This window comes from Eurosta solidaginis, chromosome 4 (genome assembly GCF_040869045.1).
Source record: "Eurosta solidaginis isolate ZX-2024a chromosome 4, ASM4086904v1, whole genome shotgun sequence".
Classification (NCBI taxonomy): Eukaryota; Metazoa; Arthropoda; class Insecta; order Diptera; family Tephritidae; genus Eurosta; species Eurosta solidaginis.
Window position 1 is genome coordinate 55,475,608 of NC_090322.1, and position 20,435 is coordinate 55,496,042.

Below are 20,435 nucleotides of genomic sequence, written 5' to 3' on the forward strand. Positions count from 1 at the left end.
GGATTCAGCATATCAAGTATATACGCAACTGGTTTGTCAAAAAAAACAAAAAATCTTTTAAAGCAAAGGTATTAAGTCATCAATTCAACGACTTCTACTGATCACCCAATAAAAAACAACTAGCTTTAAATTTAATTCAAAACCATGAAACATAGTTTTTACGAAATATTGGATTCCTTAAATTTTGATGTAAAAAAAAAAAACAAATTTTTTTATTTTTTGATATTAAATTTTGAAAATTATTATACAAAAAATCGTACATATGTATACGACAAATGTAGTTTTCTTATAATAATTTTCTTAAGATTCTCTACCAAACCAAAATCACATGATTATATAAAAAAAATCTAACTACAAACATACCGAATGGAAGTAAAATTATTTAATAAAGTAAGTAATTTAGAAGAAAACGAAAAGCTAATAATTTTCATTTAAGGTTTTCCTAGCTTAACTCGAAATAAAATATAAATAATACGGAAACAATAATTTTTCGATTAAATTGAGAATACTAACTTAGAAAATATGCATGCAATTACCTTAAAACGCAAATTATAAAAGTCCGCATAAAATTGTTCTGAAATGTACATATATATATCTAATTTAGTGAAACAAAAAATTATGAATTTTTGCTATATTTTTCAAGAACTTATAAATAAAATGGAAATAATATTTGAATTAAAAATGTACATATGTATACAGAAAAAAAATATTTTCAAAACCAAATAAATAAATAAACTATTATTATATTTAAAAATATTATAATTTTTTTCAAAACACTTCCTATAAAAGCTTACTTATAATTCTTCTGAATTGTAAATAGAGAACTGACATGGTTCAGTAAAAAATATCCAAACATTATAAATATATTTTAAGAGCTACAATAACTCAAGATTAAAATGGAAATAATAAGTATGAAAACAACGTACATATGTATACGAAACACACTATTTCAAAAATTAAATAAATAAATTATTATTATATTAAAAAAAAAATCTATAATTTTCTTTAAAACGGTGTTTATAAAAGCCAAATTCTAATTTTTTTTATGGTAAATATAGAAATATTTTTTATCGAAGCCTAACTTTACGAAGCTACAATAATTCAAAAATAAAATGAAAATAATAATTATATAAAAAAACGTACATATGTATACGGAAAACATTATTTACAACATTATAAATCATTGATTACCACTTAAAAAAAAAAAACAAACATGTTATATCTTTTAGAAAAAAGCTTATTGTAAAAGCCAATTTAAAATTTGTAAGAGAAGTAAAAATGGAATTCCCGTAATTTAGTAAGAAATTTAAGAATTAAATATTTGCAGCTAATTAAAATTTCAAAAGATGTCAAATTATAACTCTTTAAAAAATGTCACACAAGATCATCGAAATAATTATTTCTTTACGAAGTCCGCAAAAGAAAAGGATATTTAGATTATAGAAAATATATCTTTTTATTTTTTAAAAATATGTATAGTTATAAGTTCGTCGGATCAGGGACGCTCCGAATTTAAGAGGGGGAGGAGTTAAGTTATGATGCCTATTGCACATCTCTGCTAAGTCAACAATATGCCTAGCTTCTCTACGTAGCCTCAAACAACTAGTTAGCAACCAAGTCAAATGGCAAGGTCAATTGATGCAGAGCAAAACAAACCAACAAATAATCATCGCTTGCCTAACAACAATCCAACTCAAATGCCCATCGCTTGCCTAACAGAGCTTGCCCAACAACAGCGCAACTAATCGCACAAAAGCACTACGTGACGCTACCATAGTAACATCATGTGCAAGCCAACAGCATAACAACCCACTGCATACGATCACAGCATAGCAACATCATATGCACGGGCTTGGTATGCAACCCAACGGTAGAACAAGTAATCGCGCGTGGTTCTATCATAGCAACGGCAGGTTTAATATCCAGACCAGCAACGCACTGCACAATGTCACTGCTTGCGCTTGCTTACCATAGCAACGTGATGGTCGTAGGCAGGCATAAAGAGAAGCGATAAAACTGATCGCGCGACTTCGCTGCTTGCACTTACCTAGCAACTTGCACTTATCATAGCATCACATGCGCTAGCAACAACAACCGAATGTGCGACCGTTTTACATATGATAACAGCAGCAGCAGAATGGCATTAGGAAAGGTATTTAAGGAGGCATCATTGCCTTTCGAGGGTAATTCAGTTTTATCAGAGAAGTTGCACGGTCAACTAATGAGTCGCTTAATAAAGTGTATTAAAGCAAAGTGTTGTGTTGTGTTATTTATTTAAGGAAAGCAAGGACCATAAGGACCTGCATAACTTGTATACTTTTCTGCGCACTTGATACTGTTTTAGAATTTTTGGCGATGGAGTTTTAGCGTTAGCGATTGCTGGAATTCGAACTTAAAATGAACAAACCCGTTATACAGCAACGAATAAATTTTTAAAATTTCGTTAGCTGTCATTAATATTAATATGCGGGTGGAGAGCATTTGACGAGCATAATAATGCGGGTGCTACTTTATATAGCGCATGTATTAAATTACAATCTGGTAGTCACTCCTAAGTAACGCTTCCGTGGTCGGTTATATTCTATGGGCCAACAGACAACACGAGGATGGGACCGTGTACAGAAGTCTAATCTTTCTTTTCGCTTAATACTTTCAACTTAGAATTCCGCGTACTGGGCTTATGAGGGATCTCATAAAACTACATTGAAATGAAACAAAGCCTGGGATAATGCCACTGGGTTTGGGCGGTGATAGTACCAGGTCGCGCGAGGTGAAGAAACTTAACTGGGGAGATAGCTGTTAATTTTAAGAACTAATTCGTCTATTGGACTTTCAGATCCTGTTGCCAATATCGTGCAGCCGCCGGCGTAGGAAAATGGGAGCTTTAATATGAAGAAGTTTAACAGACGCGAGGATAGGACACCACACTGAAGATTCGTTCTTAAATTGAACTGACGCACAGTGGCGCCTCTGCCGTTAAAGCATGGCAAAAATCAAAAAAATCATGAAAGCGTTCGCTAATACATGTTTCTAATAGAGAATTTTCCTGAGATCAAGAATATACAACTTTTTTTTACAGAAAATTATAGTTTACCAGATAGAGCCGCTCAAATTTGACCAATTTTCAACATTGGGAAAAATTTGAAATTTTTCTTCTTTTTCGTTGTATTTAAAATGGTTTTGTGAGTAAAGAGGGCGGCCGGTTGTCGTTTTCTTGTATAGCTATTAAAGATAATTTAATTTAGGATTGAAACAAAAAAAAATTGTTTTTTTTTTTGTTAAAAGTTGGCGGATATACCTGTTTTTCGAAATTCCTATTTTTAGGCCCTTTTTAAAACTTTGATGGAAAAAATAAAAAAATGTTAAAATATGTGCTCCGTCAAATTAACAGTAGTTATTTGTGAAATATTCAGATACCTAAATTCATAAAGTCTACCTGCGTCCAGCTGCAACTTCACTTTTTACATTAAATAAAGTTAAACAACCTTGGGCATAAATACGCGCCTGAGCAGGTATATATAATTCAGTACGGCCGTAAGGTCGTTTTTGTTATTGGAACTTGTTAACAACATACGTTTTTTTAGTTACGAATTGTATACCTGAAATAAATTTTAATAATTTGAGTAGGTATATAAAGCTATCCATCATACAATGCACACTATCATTCGTCTTTTGGAGATTAAGGAACTAAGTATTCTGTTTACTTAAAAAGTGAATAGTATTTTTAAATATAGTTCACAGTTTAATATTTAGTCAGATACACTCGAAGCCAATTCTAATATGTATCTAGAAAACTCGAAACTATTTGCGGTGTTTAAATCTACAAAGTCAAGACGGGACTTCGTTGAGGCTATTATGAGAGAATTAGCGAGTGAAACAAGCATTAAAGAAAAGGAATGCCTGGAAGAAAAAATTGGTTTACAATACATTTGATAGAAAGAAAATGGAAGGACGTCTATCGTAACAATTCAAAATTTCTAAGCAAGCGTGAAAAGTGGCTAGCTGACAAAACTTTTTTGGACGAAGAAACGCCTAGCATGTCAACCAACTAGAGGGAGACCCACAAAACCTATAGAAGAGTGTTATACCTACGCAAGGAAAAGGAAGCTGTCTGATACCACAAAAGCTATGGCCACGACTCATCTTTCAGAAGCACTGGCTATTAAATATAAAAAAGACGAAGAAAACGTGAAGTCTCATATAACAGAAGCAATTGCGGTAGCAAGTCCAGTGCGACTGATGAGGATCAAAAACAGCATTCCCACACCACCAAATGCGCTACCTAGGAAATATACTCCCGAAGAAGCTTTGGCGGTGTTTATAGTCTCGGTTTAACGAAGAAAAAATATATTATATTGCGTAAGTCATTACTGCAACGTAATGCCGATATTTTACCTGGATACAAAAAAATTACTCAAGCCAAGAAAGAAGCAGTTCCTCTAAGTCCCAAAATAACCGAAGTATCAGCTGAAATTGAGCTACAAAACCTAATGGATCATACGTCTACATGACTCCTTCAAAGTTTTACTGAAGAAAAGTTGAAATCACTGCCAAAGGAGCTAGCCTTGATAACTAAGTGGGGCTGTGATGGATCATCAGGACAAAGCGCAAATAAACAAAGAATAAATGTAGACGATGACCCAATTACAGATAGTTCTATTGTTCCATTACGACTAAAAGATGAAGCTTCAGAAAATTGGAAAAATCCACGTCCGTCATCAACTATATTGTGCCGCCCGATATTATTTAAATACGAGAAGGAGTCTTCGGAACTCATAAAAGCTACAGTGAGTGATATAAAAAATCAAATTGCCAAATTAGAACCAAAAATAATTGAAATTGAAGAGGAGAATGTTATTACAACTAAGCATGATTTTCTTCTAACAATGGTCGATGGAAAGGTTTTGAACTTAATAACAAATACGACATCTACAATGAAATGTCCAATTTGTCAAAAGGACTTTGAAAATCTTGATGATTCAATAACTGACGAACTAAATTATGAGTACGGAATATCTCCTTTGCATGCTAGGATAAGACGTATGGAATTTGTTTTGAAGCTGGCTTATACACTACCACAACAAGGATAAGTTTTCGACGACAATACAACATGTAAGGAGGAAAAAAACAGGAGAAAAAAATGATTCAGGATGCATTCTATAAAGAGATTGGCCTTAGAGTTGACGTCCAAACCTTAGAAGAAACTTACACCAAGCCACAGTGTTTCGTGTAGAACAAGCTAGCTGGACAAAAACAAAGTTCTTATTCCAAGAAAAGTGTAATGAGAAATGAAAGAAAACAAACAAAATAACGGGATTTCTGCTTTTTTTTTTGATATTTTTGCTCATATATATTGAGTAATTGAAGTAAGAAGGCAGGAGGGACCGTAAAATGCATTGATTAATTTGCAAAATTCTTGTTGAATATTAAGCTTCATATTTCTTTTAAGTGAACACTTTTATATAATTTTTTTGATGCATTCTAAGCCCGAAAGTAAGTAAAATTTTTAATAGTAATTCTTTCGCAATTAGAGTATTTTCAATATATTTAACATTCTGTTATTAATAAGAAAAGGTATTTTTTCTCTATATTTTTAACTTTAGGGACAAAGAAGTTGCATACATCCGCGGACATCCGGGCTAAATTTTACATATGTTATAGTCCGAAGTATTCTCTAATAGTAGAAAGAAAAAACCATTGCGAATTCTTTGCACATCTATTTTTAATTTTTTTTTGTAGATTTTGTTATCTCCACATATAAAATAGGATGTATGTACGTACCAGCTCCGACGAGATATTTGAACCTTTAAAGCTGATCTACAAACGGCAAAACCAATTCCCAGGTACAGGGAACAAACACGTAGCCATAAAACACACAAAAATAAACGCGCAAGGTCAACCAGAGCACACCAAAAGCAAAAAGGCGAAGATCACTGACTTCAACCTGCCACAACCTACCGCACCAGTCACCAAGGCATAAAACAGGTACATACAAAACAATCCTAATGCGGGTATAACCACACAGGAACGCTACACAAAACAACCCCATTTGGTAGCATCTACGCCAATACCTGAATGTAATATAAATACTGCACAACTGATAACAAATCAGAACGATCAACGACACTTAAGATGGCAGCACAACAGTCATCAGCTATTCACCCTGTCGGAATACCAACAACACAAAGCAGTTTAGTTATAACCGTACCAAGAACGAAGTTTTTTGACCTTTGGGTTCACACATTCGAAGGAAACCAGATATAAAGAATTATTGAGTTTTGTTGTACTTAAGTACGATTTAAGCGAAGCAGCCGAGTATTCGATAAAAAGTTTAAGCTTACAAATATCGGCATATTCGTCGAAGCTGGATCAAAAGTGGAACACTTCTGGAAGACATAAGGAGCGATTTTTGAATAAAAACTCGGAGTGGCTTTCGAGTCCAGACTTCACATTTACAATAACGGTGGATTCAAAGTTGCCATCAGACCAACCAACCACTTCTTCAGGTAACCCCGACCCCGGAAAACGAAAGAAGGACTTTGTTAGCTGCAGTGAAAAACCCAAACGGCGTCGAGTGGATGAACTCTTGCAATCTAGAAGTCCTGGTGAGTTACTTTATGCGGCAGAAGTATCAACGCGTATGTCCGGCAACAGAAATGTTGCTAACATTATAAAAAAAATCACAGGAAACCACTCAAATATCCGGCAAAAAGATGACATGTGAGCCAGATGCAAGATAATTGAGCAATGTAGAAGCTTTAGCATACTACGTAGATAGCAAGTCGACGACTCATGGGTACAAAACGACTTGGAAGTGGAGCATGAAGGCAGGCCATAAGGTTTATCCATCATTTTATAGTCTAAGAAAAGCTAAGGCAGAATGCTATCCAAATGAAATTGATGTGGGTGAAACACGTGCGGAAATTAAAGTCCAGTCCGTATTAGATAAAACTGTTGAGCGTTTAGTTTTAGCAAATCAAGAAGTTTTTGTTAGTTTATTACCTACAAACTTGACGTATACTAATCAGCAAGTGGGGTTGCGATGGAAGCTCTGGCCATAGCACATATAAGCAAAAGTTCACATGCAGTTCTGACACTGATGAGTTTTTGTTTATATTTTCTTTCGTTCCTCTTCAATTACAGGATGAAAAAGGTAACATTGTTTGGCAGAATCCTCGACCTTCTTCTACCAATTAAATTTATTTTTTCTAAAGAAACAAAAGATTTTATTCTTTTTGAAACGAACAAAGTTTTAGAGGAGATAAGTGCGTTGTTGCCAACAAAGTACATGCTCGAAGAATACAAAGTTTCCGTAAATCACAAAATGCTTCTTACAATGATTGACAGAAAAGTTTGCAATGCTTTGACTGAAACTTCTTCGGCACAAAAGTGTTATATTTGTGGTGCCACTCCAAAAGATATGAATAATGAGTTACGGGACTTTACGCCTAACCTAGATAATCTTGGTTTTGGGTTGTCTACTCTCCATGCATGGATAAGATGTATTGAATGCTTGCTTCACATAAGTTATCGCCTCGACGTAAAAAAATGGCAGCTTAGGAATGAGGCAGATAAAGAGTGTAAAGCTACGTTCCAACGAAATCCAGAATAAATTTAAAAGTGTACTTGGATTGATAGTAGATAAACCAAAACCAGGTTTCGGCAATACCGATGACGGCAACACTGCTCGTAGGTTGTTCGAAAATTCTGAGGCTAGGGCTGAGAATACGGGATTGGATGTAACGCTGATCAAAAGATTCGACACTCTCCTTCGCGCATTAGCATCTGCGTACAATATAAATATCCAAAGATTTGAAAAATTTGCGGTCGAGACTAAAAAACTATATATAGATCTCTATCCATGGTTTAATATGCCTGTTACAGTTCTTAAAATCTTAGTGCATAGTACTGATATTATAAAATCAGCAATTTTACCTATTGGTCAACTTTCTGAGGAAGCCCGTAACAAAGATTTGAGACTATTCAGGGACGATAACACACAAAAGCAGTCGCGTGAAGCCACGAATAGAGATCTTATGAATATGTTGCTTATAATATAGATACTTTAGTTAACAATTTTTGGGTGATACCTAAGAAAAAATTTAAATGGCTGACTTCAGAAGTCTTAAATTTACTGTCCCCCCATAATGTTGAGGAGTCAAAAAATACCCCAGTTGTTTCAAGCTTTCACAGTAGTTTTGCTGATGCTCATGGCTATTCCACAAGTGACTCATCGAATGAAAGTAATGGTAGCGAATAATAACATAATTATAAAAGATAACCTACCCTATAACTTTTTGTTGGATCAGGTTTTATTTAATTTAGATCTATTGTCTTTTCTACTTTGTATGATACTTTACTTTTAAGTTTTTGTAATAAGTAATTTTCACATAATTAGTTTAATTATTTACATTTTTATTATTATTATTGTAATTCACTTTTACATTACTGAGTGGTACTATAAAATAATTTTGTAAAAATTGTAGTGCCAGGATAAATACTCAAATAAATAAAAAATATGTATGTACATATGTACTGTCACTCACATAAATAAGTAGACACCCCTTTTTGGACAATTCTTACAATTTTCGCTTTCGCAAATTTATTTTAACTAATTTCCCATAAGAAAATGTGTCACGATCTATAACAAAAACTAAATTATATTTAAAAAATGTTTGAAAAATTCGACGAATTTTCATAAAAAATTTTAATTTTTTTCGGAATTTTTAAAATTTTTTACAGTATTGAGATTTGTAGTCCATTCAATTTAAGTACAATAAAGTAATATTCTTAAGTCCTTTAAATTTTTTTGGACCTATGTCACTTATTCACATGAGTTACTGTATATGAAATAAGCAAATGTATGCATATGAAGTAAAATTTTGGAAAAAAATAAAAAAAAGAAAATATGGCTGAAAAAAATGACGTAGTTGTAATAAATGACTGCATATAAAACGGAAAATCTCATTAAATAATTTTGTCCAGCTAGCTTGTTCTACACGAAACACTGTGCAACGGTACATAAAATTTTAGCACATGGAAAAGATTTAATAGATTACCAGTGCTTACCATTAGGAGAATTGTCTGAAGAAGCTCAAGAATTTAAGAACAAGAACTACAAAAGATATAGATGTATGAACACCTGCAAAGTATCACGAGTTAGACAAAACGAAGACCTTTTCAACATGTTAGCTATCTCTTCTGATCCAGTCATATCATCTATGAGGTATGTAAGAACACAAAAAGATGTTACAGATGCGTATAGCTCAGAAATGGTTCCAGTGACGATGACTATGTTAAGATAAAATAAGTTTCTCACTTCTTATCATAACAATGAAAAAAGAGATTTACTAATCAATTTTGTTACTTTACTGAAAAATAAGATATCTATGTACAAGTTAATTTATTATTTCAAATAAAAGAATTAATTAATTTAGTAATTTATAAATATATACTTTTCGTTATTGCATTTCTCTAAAGTTTATCAAATTTATTTTAAAGCTTAGGCATTTCGCCTTCAAACGAGTATTAAATTTTTATAGAAATCAATACGTCTATCGAGTTTGGTACAAATTGGTAAAGCGGTTACTAAGATCAAACTTTTTAGCATAAATGGGCAGTGTCACTCCCCTTTTCCAAAATTCGTTGGCTGTTTAATCTTGAGCTCAAATAAAATTTCATTGAACCACTTTCAATAACTTTTAGTTATTAATAAAATACATATTTGGCTTGTAAATTAAAAAAAAACATATACAATTTTACGATGAATTTTGAAGCACCTTGTTATTGTGGCACCAAAAACGGACATTTGAGTTTTATAAGAGTATTGCCATTTAAAAGAAACAATACGTCTATCGATTTTGGTAGTTATTGATTACGTGACTACTTAGATACAACTTTTTATCATAAGTGGGAAGTGCCACGCTATCTTATCAAAATCATTAGTTTATCTTATTTAATGCTTAAATACGTAATTATAAGACAAATCTCATTTTATTTTTTTTATTTTTTACTAAAAACATTTTGTTTTTGCATTTTTCTTAAAATTTTAGTTTGACGAATTTTTTTGAAGCACCCTGTATCTGTGACATTCTGAGCTTTCACACAATAAAACTTAATTAGCTTTCATTTGCATTTTAAATTTTTAAAATATCTTCGTCGGTTCAAAAGTTATGATTTTACAAAGAAAAAACTCAAAAGGCGCCACTGTGCGACGCTTTCCGATCATTCAGATAATTTGCGGTCCATATTTTAAGACAAGGGGAAGGAGGGGATCTTCTATGTCTTGGAGTGGCGTGGTGTGGTTGATGGGGCTATTCCTAGCTTAGTCCGTTATTTTTCTGGTTGTTTATGACGTTTAGCGCGGCGATAGTGCTACGCATTTTTCGGAAACCATGCTGATGGGTGGCAAAGGGAAGATTTGCAGTGAATTGAGGAAGCAGAATGGGTTCCCTTGTCTTTGCAACTGGCGAAAGAAGTAATATCGGTCGATATGTGAACACTCTTAGTAAAATATATCGGGAGGGGTGTCAAAAGACGCGTTTTCATGTGGTTTTTATAATATTGTACTCAGGAAAATAATTTGTGTACAAAGGGATTTTGCACGGATTTAATTTTGATCCAAAAGAATATATGAATTTTTTCGTTATATTCTTGTAAGAGAAAATACGACTTAGTATGTTTTATAAGAAGGGTGGGAGTGGGAGTTGAAGATGTTTGATTAGAAAGAGAAGCCAACGTCAGTCACTTTGTAATTGCCATGGTGGAATCATGATTCAATTACTAGAGGTTTGTTCTTCAATGATGACAGATCTTTGACACTCCCAAATTGAAAAATCTGGACGGGTTGCTTTTACGAAGTAATGAAAACGGGGAATAATTCAATCCCCTTCAGTGAAAATTTTAGTAGAAAAGTATCTTTGGTAGTATATTAGTAGTGATAATAAATTTGTAAATGCCAAAAGTTTTTGGGGAAATAATTCATTTTCGTCTAAATATTTCGTGTTATGTTGGTTTGGTCCTTCTTTCAGAAATTGTTTGAAGAATGCCGTACGTTAGAATTTTATTCAAAAATGCACTATCTCAAAATTTGTTTCCAAAACTCCCTACATGAGCATAAGTTCAATGCATTTTCTCATAATAGGGAGTTAATGAAAAGTATTCTGAGATGAATCGTTCTTCAATCTAACTCTAGTATAGGGCGGTTTTGTGACAAATCCTGAATTGGGAAAATTTTGCAAAATATTTTGAGATAGCATTATCTTGAACAGGCAGCCGACATTGGGTGATACGCTACTCAGCAGCCGCAATGAACTGACAAAAACAAAAATAAAAGAAAATGGCTTATTGTCTTAGAACTTTATACCTACCTTGACTTTGATAGAAGAGTTAAGCTTTTGTTCGGTCCTGCTACACAGGGAGTATTCACCTTTTTATTCTGAAATTTCGGAAAGCTCTTTTCCGTTAAGTATTCATGGAAGCGTTCCGGATAAACCGTTAATTTAGAATATTCGGAATACGCTCATTTGATACTACCTCCGAATATACATAATATTCCAAATATAAACCGATTCTCCAAATTCTAAAATGGAGATGAATGTTTCTAACATACGGAATTAGTAGAACAGAAGTTCGACTTTTAATACGCGCCCAAAAATATCGAGAGAAGTGTCAAAAGACGCGTATTGACCTCGATAACAATAATTCGAAGGCGGAAATCAAAATTTTAGCTCGTTCAAAAGATATTGACGAAAAACCGAAAAATGACCCCGGGTTGCGTTCGCGGCCTTCAGCCGAGCTTATAAAAAATTACCCTGGCCGGTCCACCAATGAGGTGGGATCAGAATTAAATGCGTGCAAAATCCCTTTGTACACAAAATCTTTTTCAGTGCACAAAAACATTACAACAACCACATGAAAATTGCCAACTTCAACTGCAAATATCTCCGGACAGAGATACAATTTTTCTCTTCCGCCTTAGGATTATTGTTGTCGAGGTCACCTCTCTCGATAATTTTGGACGCGTATTAGCAGTATACTCCTGTTCTAGACTTTTACCTGCATAAGTTAACATGCCCAATGAGTACATTTCGTTATGGCATCTCCATTATTTACTAATAACATTTTTACGTGAATCGATTTAATAGTCGAAGTTTTGACGTTGAACGATGAATTTTGAATTAGTTTAGGTTTCGTATGTTCATACGTTAACAAAAGTGCATGATTCCTTGGTGTCAGTACTTTTCATAAAGCCTATGTTCAGCTACACTAATAGATCATGGCATAGTTAATAAATTCATCATAAAATTAAAATAAATGTTCTAAGGAATTATGCAGTTAAGTACTTATCGGGTATTTGTAAACTAATTGCTTCATAATTCTACTACTAATATTTTTCAAAAAATCGCAAAGAAACAACACAGTTAACGGATATCAATTCGATTTGGGAGCAAAATGGCTGCAATTGTCAAAAAATGTGTCTGTCGATCAAACCTCTGTGATTGAATCATGTGGTGGAATAACCAGGTGAAGTAAATAAACAAAGACAGAAGATGTACGCTCTCTGAAACGGTAGGGATGTATTTTTAACGGTGGGAAGAGGGTAAAATTTTTGAAAAAATAGGAGCAGACAAATTAATACCTTGCTACGAAGGCTATTACAGAAAAACTGTTTTTTTTTTCAGCATATCAGTGTCACCTTACGCTAATACAAAAGGGGATATAGAGGACCAGTGCGAGTGTGGCATCGAATAAATTAAAGTAGAATGCGTCTAAAGTAAACTTACCTCAACTTTGAAGTTGAAGCTTTCATCGAAAAACCGGACATAAAAGGGAGAGGTGTTATCCATTATTTAGTGGAACTATAGTAACTTTGCGCACTTAAATTGGTTTCGGGTTCGGTGAAAAGTTTTACAGTTCAACTTCGAAGTGGCCATAATACTTCTAAATGAGTTTCCATCCCTAAAAATGCATTGATATTGTGCCTTCTGCTCTGTTAATTTGTCGTTTAGAGCCGGAACTAAAACATATGCCCTTCTAATATTTTATAAAAACTTGATCAGAATATCCACCAAAAAGTCCTGACAGTTGAATTCATGATGTATGACTAATGTTACCAAGTTATTAATTACTAAAATATGCCAGGGGATATACTACCGTGGTGTGATGGTAGCGTGCTCCGCCTATCACACCGTATGCCCTGGGTTCAACTCCCGGGCAAAGCAACATCAAAATTTTAGAAATAAGATTTTTCAATTAGAAGAAAATTTTTCTAAGCGGGGTCGCCCCTCGGCAGTGTCTGGCAAGCGCTCCGATTGTATTTCTGCCATGAAAAGCTCTCAGTGAAAACTCATCTGCCTTGCAGATGCCGTTCGGAGTCGGCATAAAACATGTAGGTCCCGTCCGGCCAATTTGTAGGGAAAAATCAAGAGGAGCACGACGCAAATTGGAAGAGAAGCTCGGCCTTAGATCTCTTCGGAGGTTATCGCGCCTTACATTTATTTTTTTTTTTTTTATACTAGCCCCGCGGCAGTCGGCCTAGGACCAGAAGATGCTGATCCGATCGAGCCGGATACATATAATCTAAATTACAATCCATAACTGTAACATTCCTCTTATCTTAGTGGTTTAATTTTTAGGGAAAAACAACAACAGTGAGTTACGATTTTTCTTTTATGTAACTATATTTAGAAAAACATTGTTTTAGCGAAGTTTTTACATAAAAAAGGTGTAATACGGCAGTTTTGGTGTTCTTGATGCAGGAATGACAAAAACATTTCTCGAAAGTCTTCAGTAGCGCTGCACAGGCGAAAATCCTTGTTGGATATGACATGAATATAAATAGTTTGTTTTAACAAAGACCTGTTTCAATTTATATATAATGGAAACATCAACAATATGAACGTAATAGTTAAGCACGGCCTTACTTATGGAAGCCAACGCCAAAGATACCCACATTATGAATCTCTGTAATTAAATCCAGGAAAGGGCCATCGATATTCACCTACTGGTTTATATACTAAAACTACCATATTTTACTCCTAAAAAATGCAAAAAAACAACACTCACTTTTTCGGGGACAACATTGGTGAAAAAATTTCAGGTAGCCGAATGACAGTAAAAAAGGAGAACTTAGAGCGAGACAACTGACAGCTTACTTCACCTGGTTATTCCACCATGGCATCACATCCACAATTGCATCATGATTTTTAATGAACTAGGCTGTATTTTTCTTGTATTTCGTTAGTTTTTTTGGAATACAGTTTACACACTTACACCAATACTGAAGTCGTAAGGAAGGTTAAGTTCGGGTGTAACCGAACATTTCATACTCAGTTGAGAGCTACGGTGACAACATAAGGGAAAATAACCATGTAGGAAAATGAACCGAGGGAAACCGTGGAATGTCTTTGTATGACATGTTATCAAATGAAAGACATTAAAGAGTATTTTATGAGGGAGTGGGCCATAGTTCTATAGGTGGACGCCATTTAGGGATATCGCCATAAAGGTGGATCAGGGTTGACTCTAGAATTTGTTTGTACAATATGGGTATCAAACGAATGGTGTTAATGAGTATTTTAAAAGGGAGTGGACCTTAGTTCTATAGGTGAACGCCTTTTCGAGATATCGCCATAAAGGTGGACCAGGGGTGACTCTAGAATGCGTTTGTATGATATAGGTATCAAATGAAAGGTGTTAATGAGTATTTTAAAAGGGAGTAATTCTTAGTTCCATAGGTGGACGCCGTTTCGAGATATCGCCATAAAGTTGGACCATGGGTGACCCTAGAATTTGTTTGTACAATATGGGCATCAAATGAAAGGTGTTAATGAGTATTTTAAAAGGGAGTTGGCCTTAGTTCTATAGGTGGACGCCGTTTCGAAATATCGCCATAAAGGTGGACCAGGGGTGACTCTAGAATGTGTTTGTATGATATGGGTATCAAATTAAAGGTATTAATTAGGGTTTTAAAAGGGAGTGGTGGTTGTTGTATAGGTGGTCGCATTTTCGAGATATCGCCATAAAGGTGGACCAGGGGTGACCCTAGAATTTGATTGTACAATATGGGTACCAAAAGAAAGGTGTTAATAAGTATTTTAAAAGGGAGTAATCCTTAGTTCCATAGGTGGACGCCGTTTCGAGATACCGCCATAAAGGTGGACCAGGGGTGACTCTAGAATTCGTTTGTGCAATATGGGTATCAAACGAAAGGTGTTAATGAATATTTTAAAAGGGAGGGGCCTTAGTTCTATAGGTGTTCGCCTTTTCGAGATATCGCCATAAAGGTGGACCAGGGGTGACTCTAGACTTTGTTTGTACGATATGGGTATCAAATGAAAGGTGTTAATGAGTATTTTTAAAAGGGAGTGGGCCTTCGTTCTATGGGTGTTCGCCTTTTTAAGATATCGCCATAAAGGTGGACCAGGGGTTACTCTAGACTTTGTTTGTACGATATGGGTATCAAATGAAAGGTGTTAATGAGTATTTTTAAAAGGGAGTGGGCCTTCGTTCTATAGGTGTTCGCCTTTTTGAGATATCGCCATAAAGGTGGACCAGGGGTGACTCTAGAATGTGTTTGTACGATATGGGTATCAAATTAAAGGTATTAATGAGAGTTTTAAAAGGGAGTGGTGGTAGTTGTATATGTGAAGGCGTTTTCCAGATATCGACCAAAATGTGGACCAGGGTGACCCAGAACATCATCTGTTGGATACCGATAATTTATTTATATACATATGTAATACCTGCCAAGATGTTAAGGGTTTTTTATTGCGCCCTGCAGAACTTTTTCATTTTCTTCTACTTAATATGGTAGGTGTCACAACCATTTTATAAAGTTTTTTCTAAAGTTATATTTCGCGTCAATAAACCAATCCAATTACCTCACCATGTTTCATCCCTTTTTTCGTATTTGGTATAGAATTATGGCATTTTTTTCATTTTTCGTAATTTTCGATATCGAAAAAGTGGGCATGATCATTGTCGGATTTCGCTCATTTTTCATACCAAGATAAAGTGAGTTCAAGTAAGTACGTGAACTAAGTTCATTAAAGATATGTCGACTTTTGCTCAAGTTATCGTGTTAACGGCCATGCGGAAGGACAGACGAACGACTGTGTATAAAAACTGGGCGTGGCATCAAACCGGTTTCGCCCGTTTTCACAGAAAACAGTTACACTCAGAGAAAAAATCGTTCTAAAACGAACGAAACAAGTTCAAAATTAAGAACATTCGTTGACAAAAGTCTGTTAAGTACGTTTTTTCTTGACTCGTGACCGATGGGCTTGTTTTAAGAACAGTTTTTCCAAGCACACCGTTCGTATTTTATGACCACTTTGGTATTGATGTGTGAACCTTATGTGCTCATTTTGAGCACTACTTGGGCTTGATTTAGGATTTTTCGTTCTCACGCTTCGAGAACGATTTGGGGCCGATTTAATATTTTTCGGTCTCAATTAAGAACGGTTCGTGCTTGATCTTTGGTGGGAGGGAAAGTATTTTTTTTAATATATTTATTTAATTTTTATTAATAATAATATTTTTGTCATAAATAAAGAATATTTACAACAAAAAAATTGTTATTAAAATTCAAAAGTTTAAGAAAAAATGCATAATAAGCATTTTCTCATACATTTCTCTTATTGAGAAATTGTTCTTATTTAAAGATGTAATCTGCATATATACTTAAAACATTTCATAACAAGTTTGAGAATTACCTGTGGATATGTGAATGGAACTGAACGAAAAATAAGAGTTAAAAAAATAGAACAAAAAAAAATTGTTTTAAAAAATTCAGAGTTTGGTGGTGATCGAACTCGCGCAACACGATCGCAAGCGCAACATCATAGCCGCTGGGCCACTACAACTGCTTAATAGCTGCTGCCAAATGGTGTATTTAACATTGTAGTCCACACGAATTGTACCGTTTTTTTTTTCTTGGGCTTGATTTAAGAACATCGTTCTCATTAATAGAACATTTGTTCATATTTTAAGACCGGCCGTTCGTTTTTCAAGAAAATGGTGTCAGTTCAAGAACAAGGTTGTTGTTTTAAGAACAGGTCGTTCGTTTTTCAAGAACAAAAAAGTAAGAGCATGAAAAGCTTGAGTTGAGTCCGGTGGTGCTGGATTTTAGAACGGCGTTTTTCTCTGAGTGTAACATCATAAAATCTATGCCCCTACCAAATTTCAAAAGGATTGGTTAATTTTTGTTCGAATTATGGCGTTAAAAGTATCCTAGACAAATTAAATAAAAGAGGGCAGAGCCACGCCCATTTTGAAATTTTCTTTTATTTTTGTATTTTGTTGCACCATATCATTACTGGAGTTGAATGTTGACATAATTTACTTATATACTGTAAAGATATTAAATTTTTTGTTAAAATTTTACTTAAAAAAATTTTTTTTTAAAAGTGGGCGTGGTCCTTCTCCGATTTTGCTAATTTTTATTAGGCGTACATATAGTAATAGGAGTAACGTCCCTGCCAAATTCCATCATGATATCTTCAACGACTGACAAATTACAGCTTGCAAAACTTTTAAATTACCTTCTTTTAAAAGTGGGCGGTGCCAAGCCCATTGTCCAAAATTTTTCTAATTTTCTATTCTGCGTCATAAATTCAACTCATCTACCAAGTTTCGTCGCTTTATCTGTCTTTGGTAATGAATTATCGCACGTTTTCGGTTTTTCGAAATTTTCGATATCGAAAAAGTGGGCGTGGTTATAGTCCGATATCGTTCATTTTAAGTAGCGATCTGAGATGAGTGCTCAGGAACCTACGTACCAAATTTCATCAAGATACCTCAAAATTTACTCAAGTTATCGTGTTAACGGACGGACGGACGGACGGACATGGCTCAATCAAATTTTTTTTCGATCCTGATTATTTTGATATATGGAAGTCTATATCTATCTCGATTCCTTTATATATGTACAACCAACCGTTATCCAATCAAACTTAATATAGTCTGTGGGCTCTGCTCAACTGAGTATAAAAAAACAGGAAAAATACATGAAAATAGAGTAGTGTCATATAGGTAAAAGCAACAATATGACATTTTATTTCAATTCTTTCTAAAATTTTTGTTTAATTGAAAATTTGAGAAATTATTGTAAAAAATTAGAAATATCAATCAAAATGATAACTATTTGTGTTCAAAATCAACAAAAAAATTTATTTACAAAACCAGAATTTGACAAGAGAAGAAAGACAGCACAAATCAAGTCGCTGAGGTCGCTGACCACAAGAAACTCGTTACTTTCCTCGTCACACCCTCTTCTTAAAATAACGTTTTTCAGCAACAAAAATGTTTGGGTGTAAACAGTGACTGTTTTCAAAAGTTTTGTTTTCATGACAGCCCAATATCGCTCAATTGGCCGCAACCCAGGCACGTTGGGTGGATTCAAGTTTTTTCTAACATAAGGTACATTGTTATCTTCTTTTCTTTTACACGAGCGTAATGTGCTCGACTCAAGTCCTTCAAAAATAAAGTTGGACGACTAAGGAATGGTTTTTGAAGACTCTCGTTCACCTTAATTTCTGTTCTGATGGTTCACATAGTAAAGATCGGCATGTATTTATTCCCGCCTTTACAAATAATTTTCCAAATCAGAATTTTTTTGCCATACTTTTCTGTCTGGATAGGTTTTTCCAAATTAGAAATGTCCTGCAGCAATAAAACTGGGTACCTGGCAGCGTTCTTAGGTTCGCTTTTAAATACTTTGCTTCCTCCATACATAAACAATTTTGATTACCAATTTGGTCTCATAGAGCTTACGTGTAAGATAAATGCTTTTTCTGCCGTCCTAAAAAAAATACTGAAACTGACATTTTGGAACTAACTTGTTCCTAACTCAGCATAAGACATGGGACCTACATGCAGGAAAAACACAGCACGACGCAAGTTGGAAAAGAAGCACGGTCTAAAATCTCTTCGGAGGTTACGCGCCAAGTATTTTTAAATTGTTGAAACGACGATTTGACATAATTTCATACCGTCAGACCGTCTCGAGACAACAGTGTTAATTATTTCTTACATAAAAATTATTCCAGATAATACCTTTTTCTGAAAACTTACAAACTAGATATGAATTTAATCTGACTAATATTATAACTCAGGTTTTATAAGATTGTTGCAGTGATTTGACAATCGGCTCTTAACCAATCCTACTACCATGTGATTTCATGTGACAACTAAGACCGGGAAATTGCGCAAATAGTTTGCCACAAATCCTGCATGAATACTTTTTTTCAGTGTTATGAATTAATGCATGTTGGCGTAACTGTTTTAAAGTTGTAAAACCTTTGTGACAAATATCGCATATTTGGTCACGGATATTTCTGTGCCTCATCATGTGCTCCTTTAACTCGTTTGTTTCACAGAACATTTTTGAACAAAACGTACATTTATGACGTCTTTGTTTTTTGTGACGTCGAATATGTACCAAAAGATGGGATGATGTTGTTGTTTTGTATCCGCAAACATAACAAACAAATGGTTTTTCTCCGGTATGCGTACGCATATGAATTATCTTTTCTGTAGACGTTATACAAAGCTTATTGCACACCTCGCAACTGTGCATGTAGTCCTGTGCATGCCTTCGCAGATGTACTGTTAAATTCGGTGACAGCTTGAATTCCTGTTTACAGACATGACATTTAAATGGCAGCGAACCGTCGTGCGATGCTACATGTTCTTTGTAATGACTCCAACAATCCAATAATTTTCCACATATTGTGCATTCGAATGGGGGAACATCAACCTCAAGGTACTCCATATCATTGTAATACTTAAAGGTGGGCCGATATATTAATTTATGTCGTTTGCATTTTATTTTCGCTCCCTTCTCGAATGAGCATCGTTTACGCAGATTCTTAATTTCATATTGCAAATTATGTGTATTCAAATTCAAACCACATTTCTTATTGAACACCTCTTGCAATGATTCTAAGGCCTCGTCGCGTCTATTTTTGAATCGATATGCGATATGCGTTTCATCCCAAAGACACCGGTATGGCTTGTAAGTTTTAGCCAAAATTGTATATTGTGTATTATCTAAAGTAGTGTCAGGCACTTTCTTCATTTCCTTTATTATCGAATTCGGTGTAGCCTGAAAAAGTTCAATAATAACTTAAATTTTCTGAAATAAATGTTTCTGTATATGAATTGCAAAATGAAATTGCAAAGAATCGTATGCATATGCAGCTAATTTTTCCTATATCATTACATTTTCTTTCTATGTATATATAGACATAACAGAATGGTCATATATCCGCCGGAGAAACCTGCTTTCAAATATTCCAAGGGTCAACTAATCTGTTTTTACAATCTATGAATTTCAGCATTTTCGCGTTTGAAATGTGTTCCCAAATAGAAAAAGTTCTTCATTGTTTTGAATCTGAAAACCAAAAGTAATATGGCTGCCAATATTCAAA

At 34.4% G+C, this 20,435-nt stretch overlaps 1 protein-coding gene across 6 annotated transcripts in view; it reads right to left on the minus strand.

Moving 5' to 3' along the window:
- LOC137249799 (zinc finger protein 892-like) overlaps positions 1–20,435 on the minus strand; it is a 185,026-nt gene that overhangs the window by 41,449 nt on the left and 123,142 nt on the right. For 2 of the 6 annotated variants that reach the window (XM_067781729.1, XM_067781725.1), the window contains one exon: positions 8,403–20,110. The exons of the other annotated variants lie outside the window; for them this stretch is intronic. In XM_067781729.1, coding sequence (XP_067637830.1) covers positions 19,157–20,110 — 954 coding nt within the window. In that variant the 3' untranslated portion in view covers positions 8,403–19,156. Of the gene's footprint in view, positions 1–8,402; positions 20,111–20,435 lie in introns of those variants that run through there. 6 annotated transcript variants of the gene reach the window in all.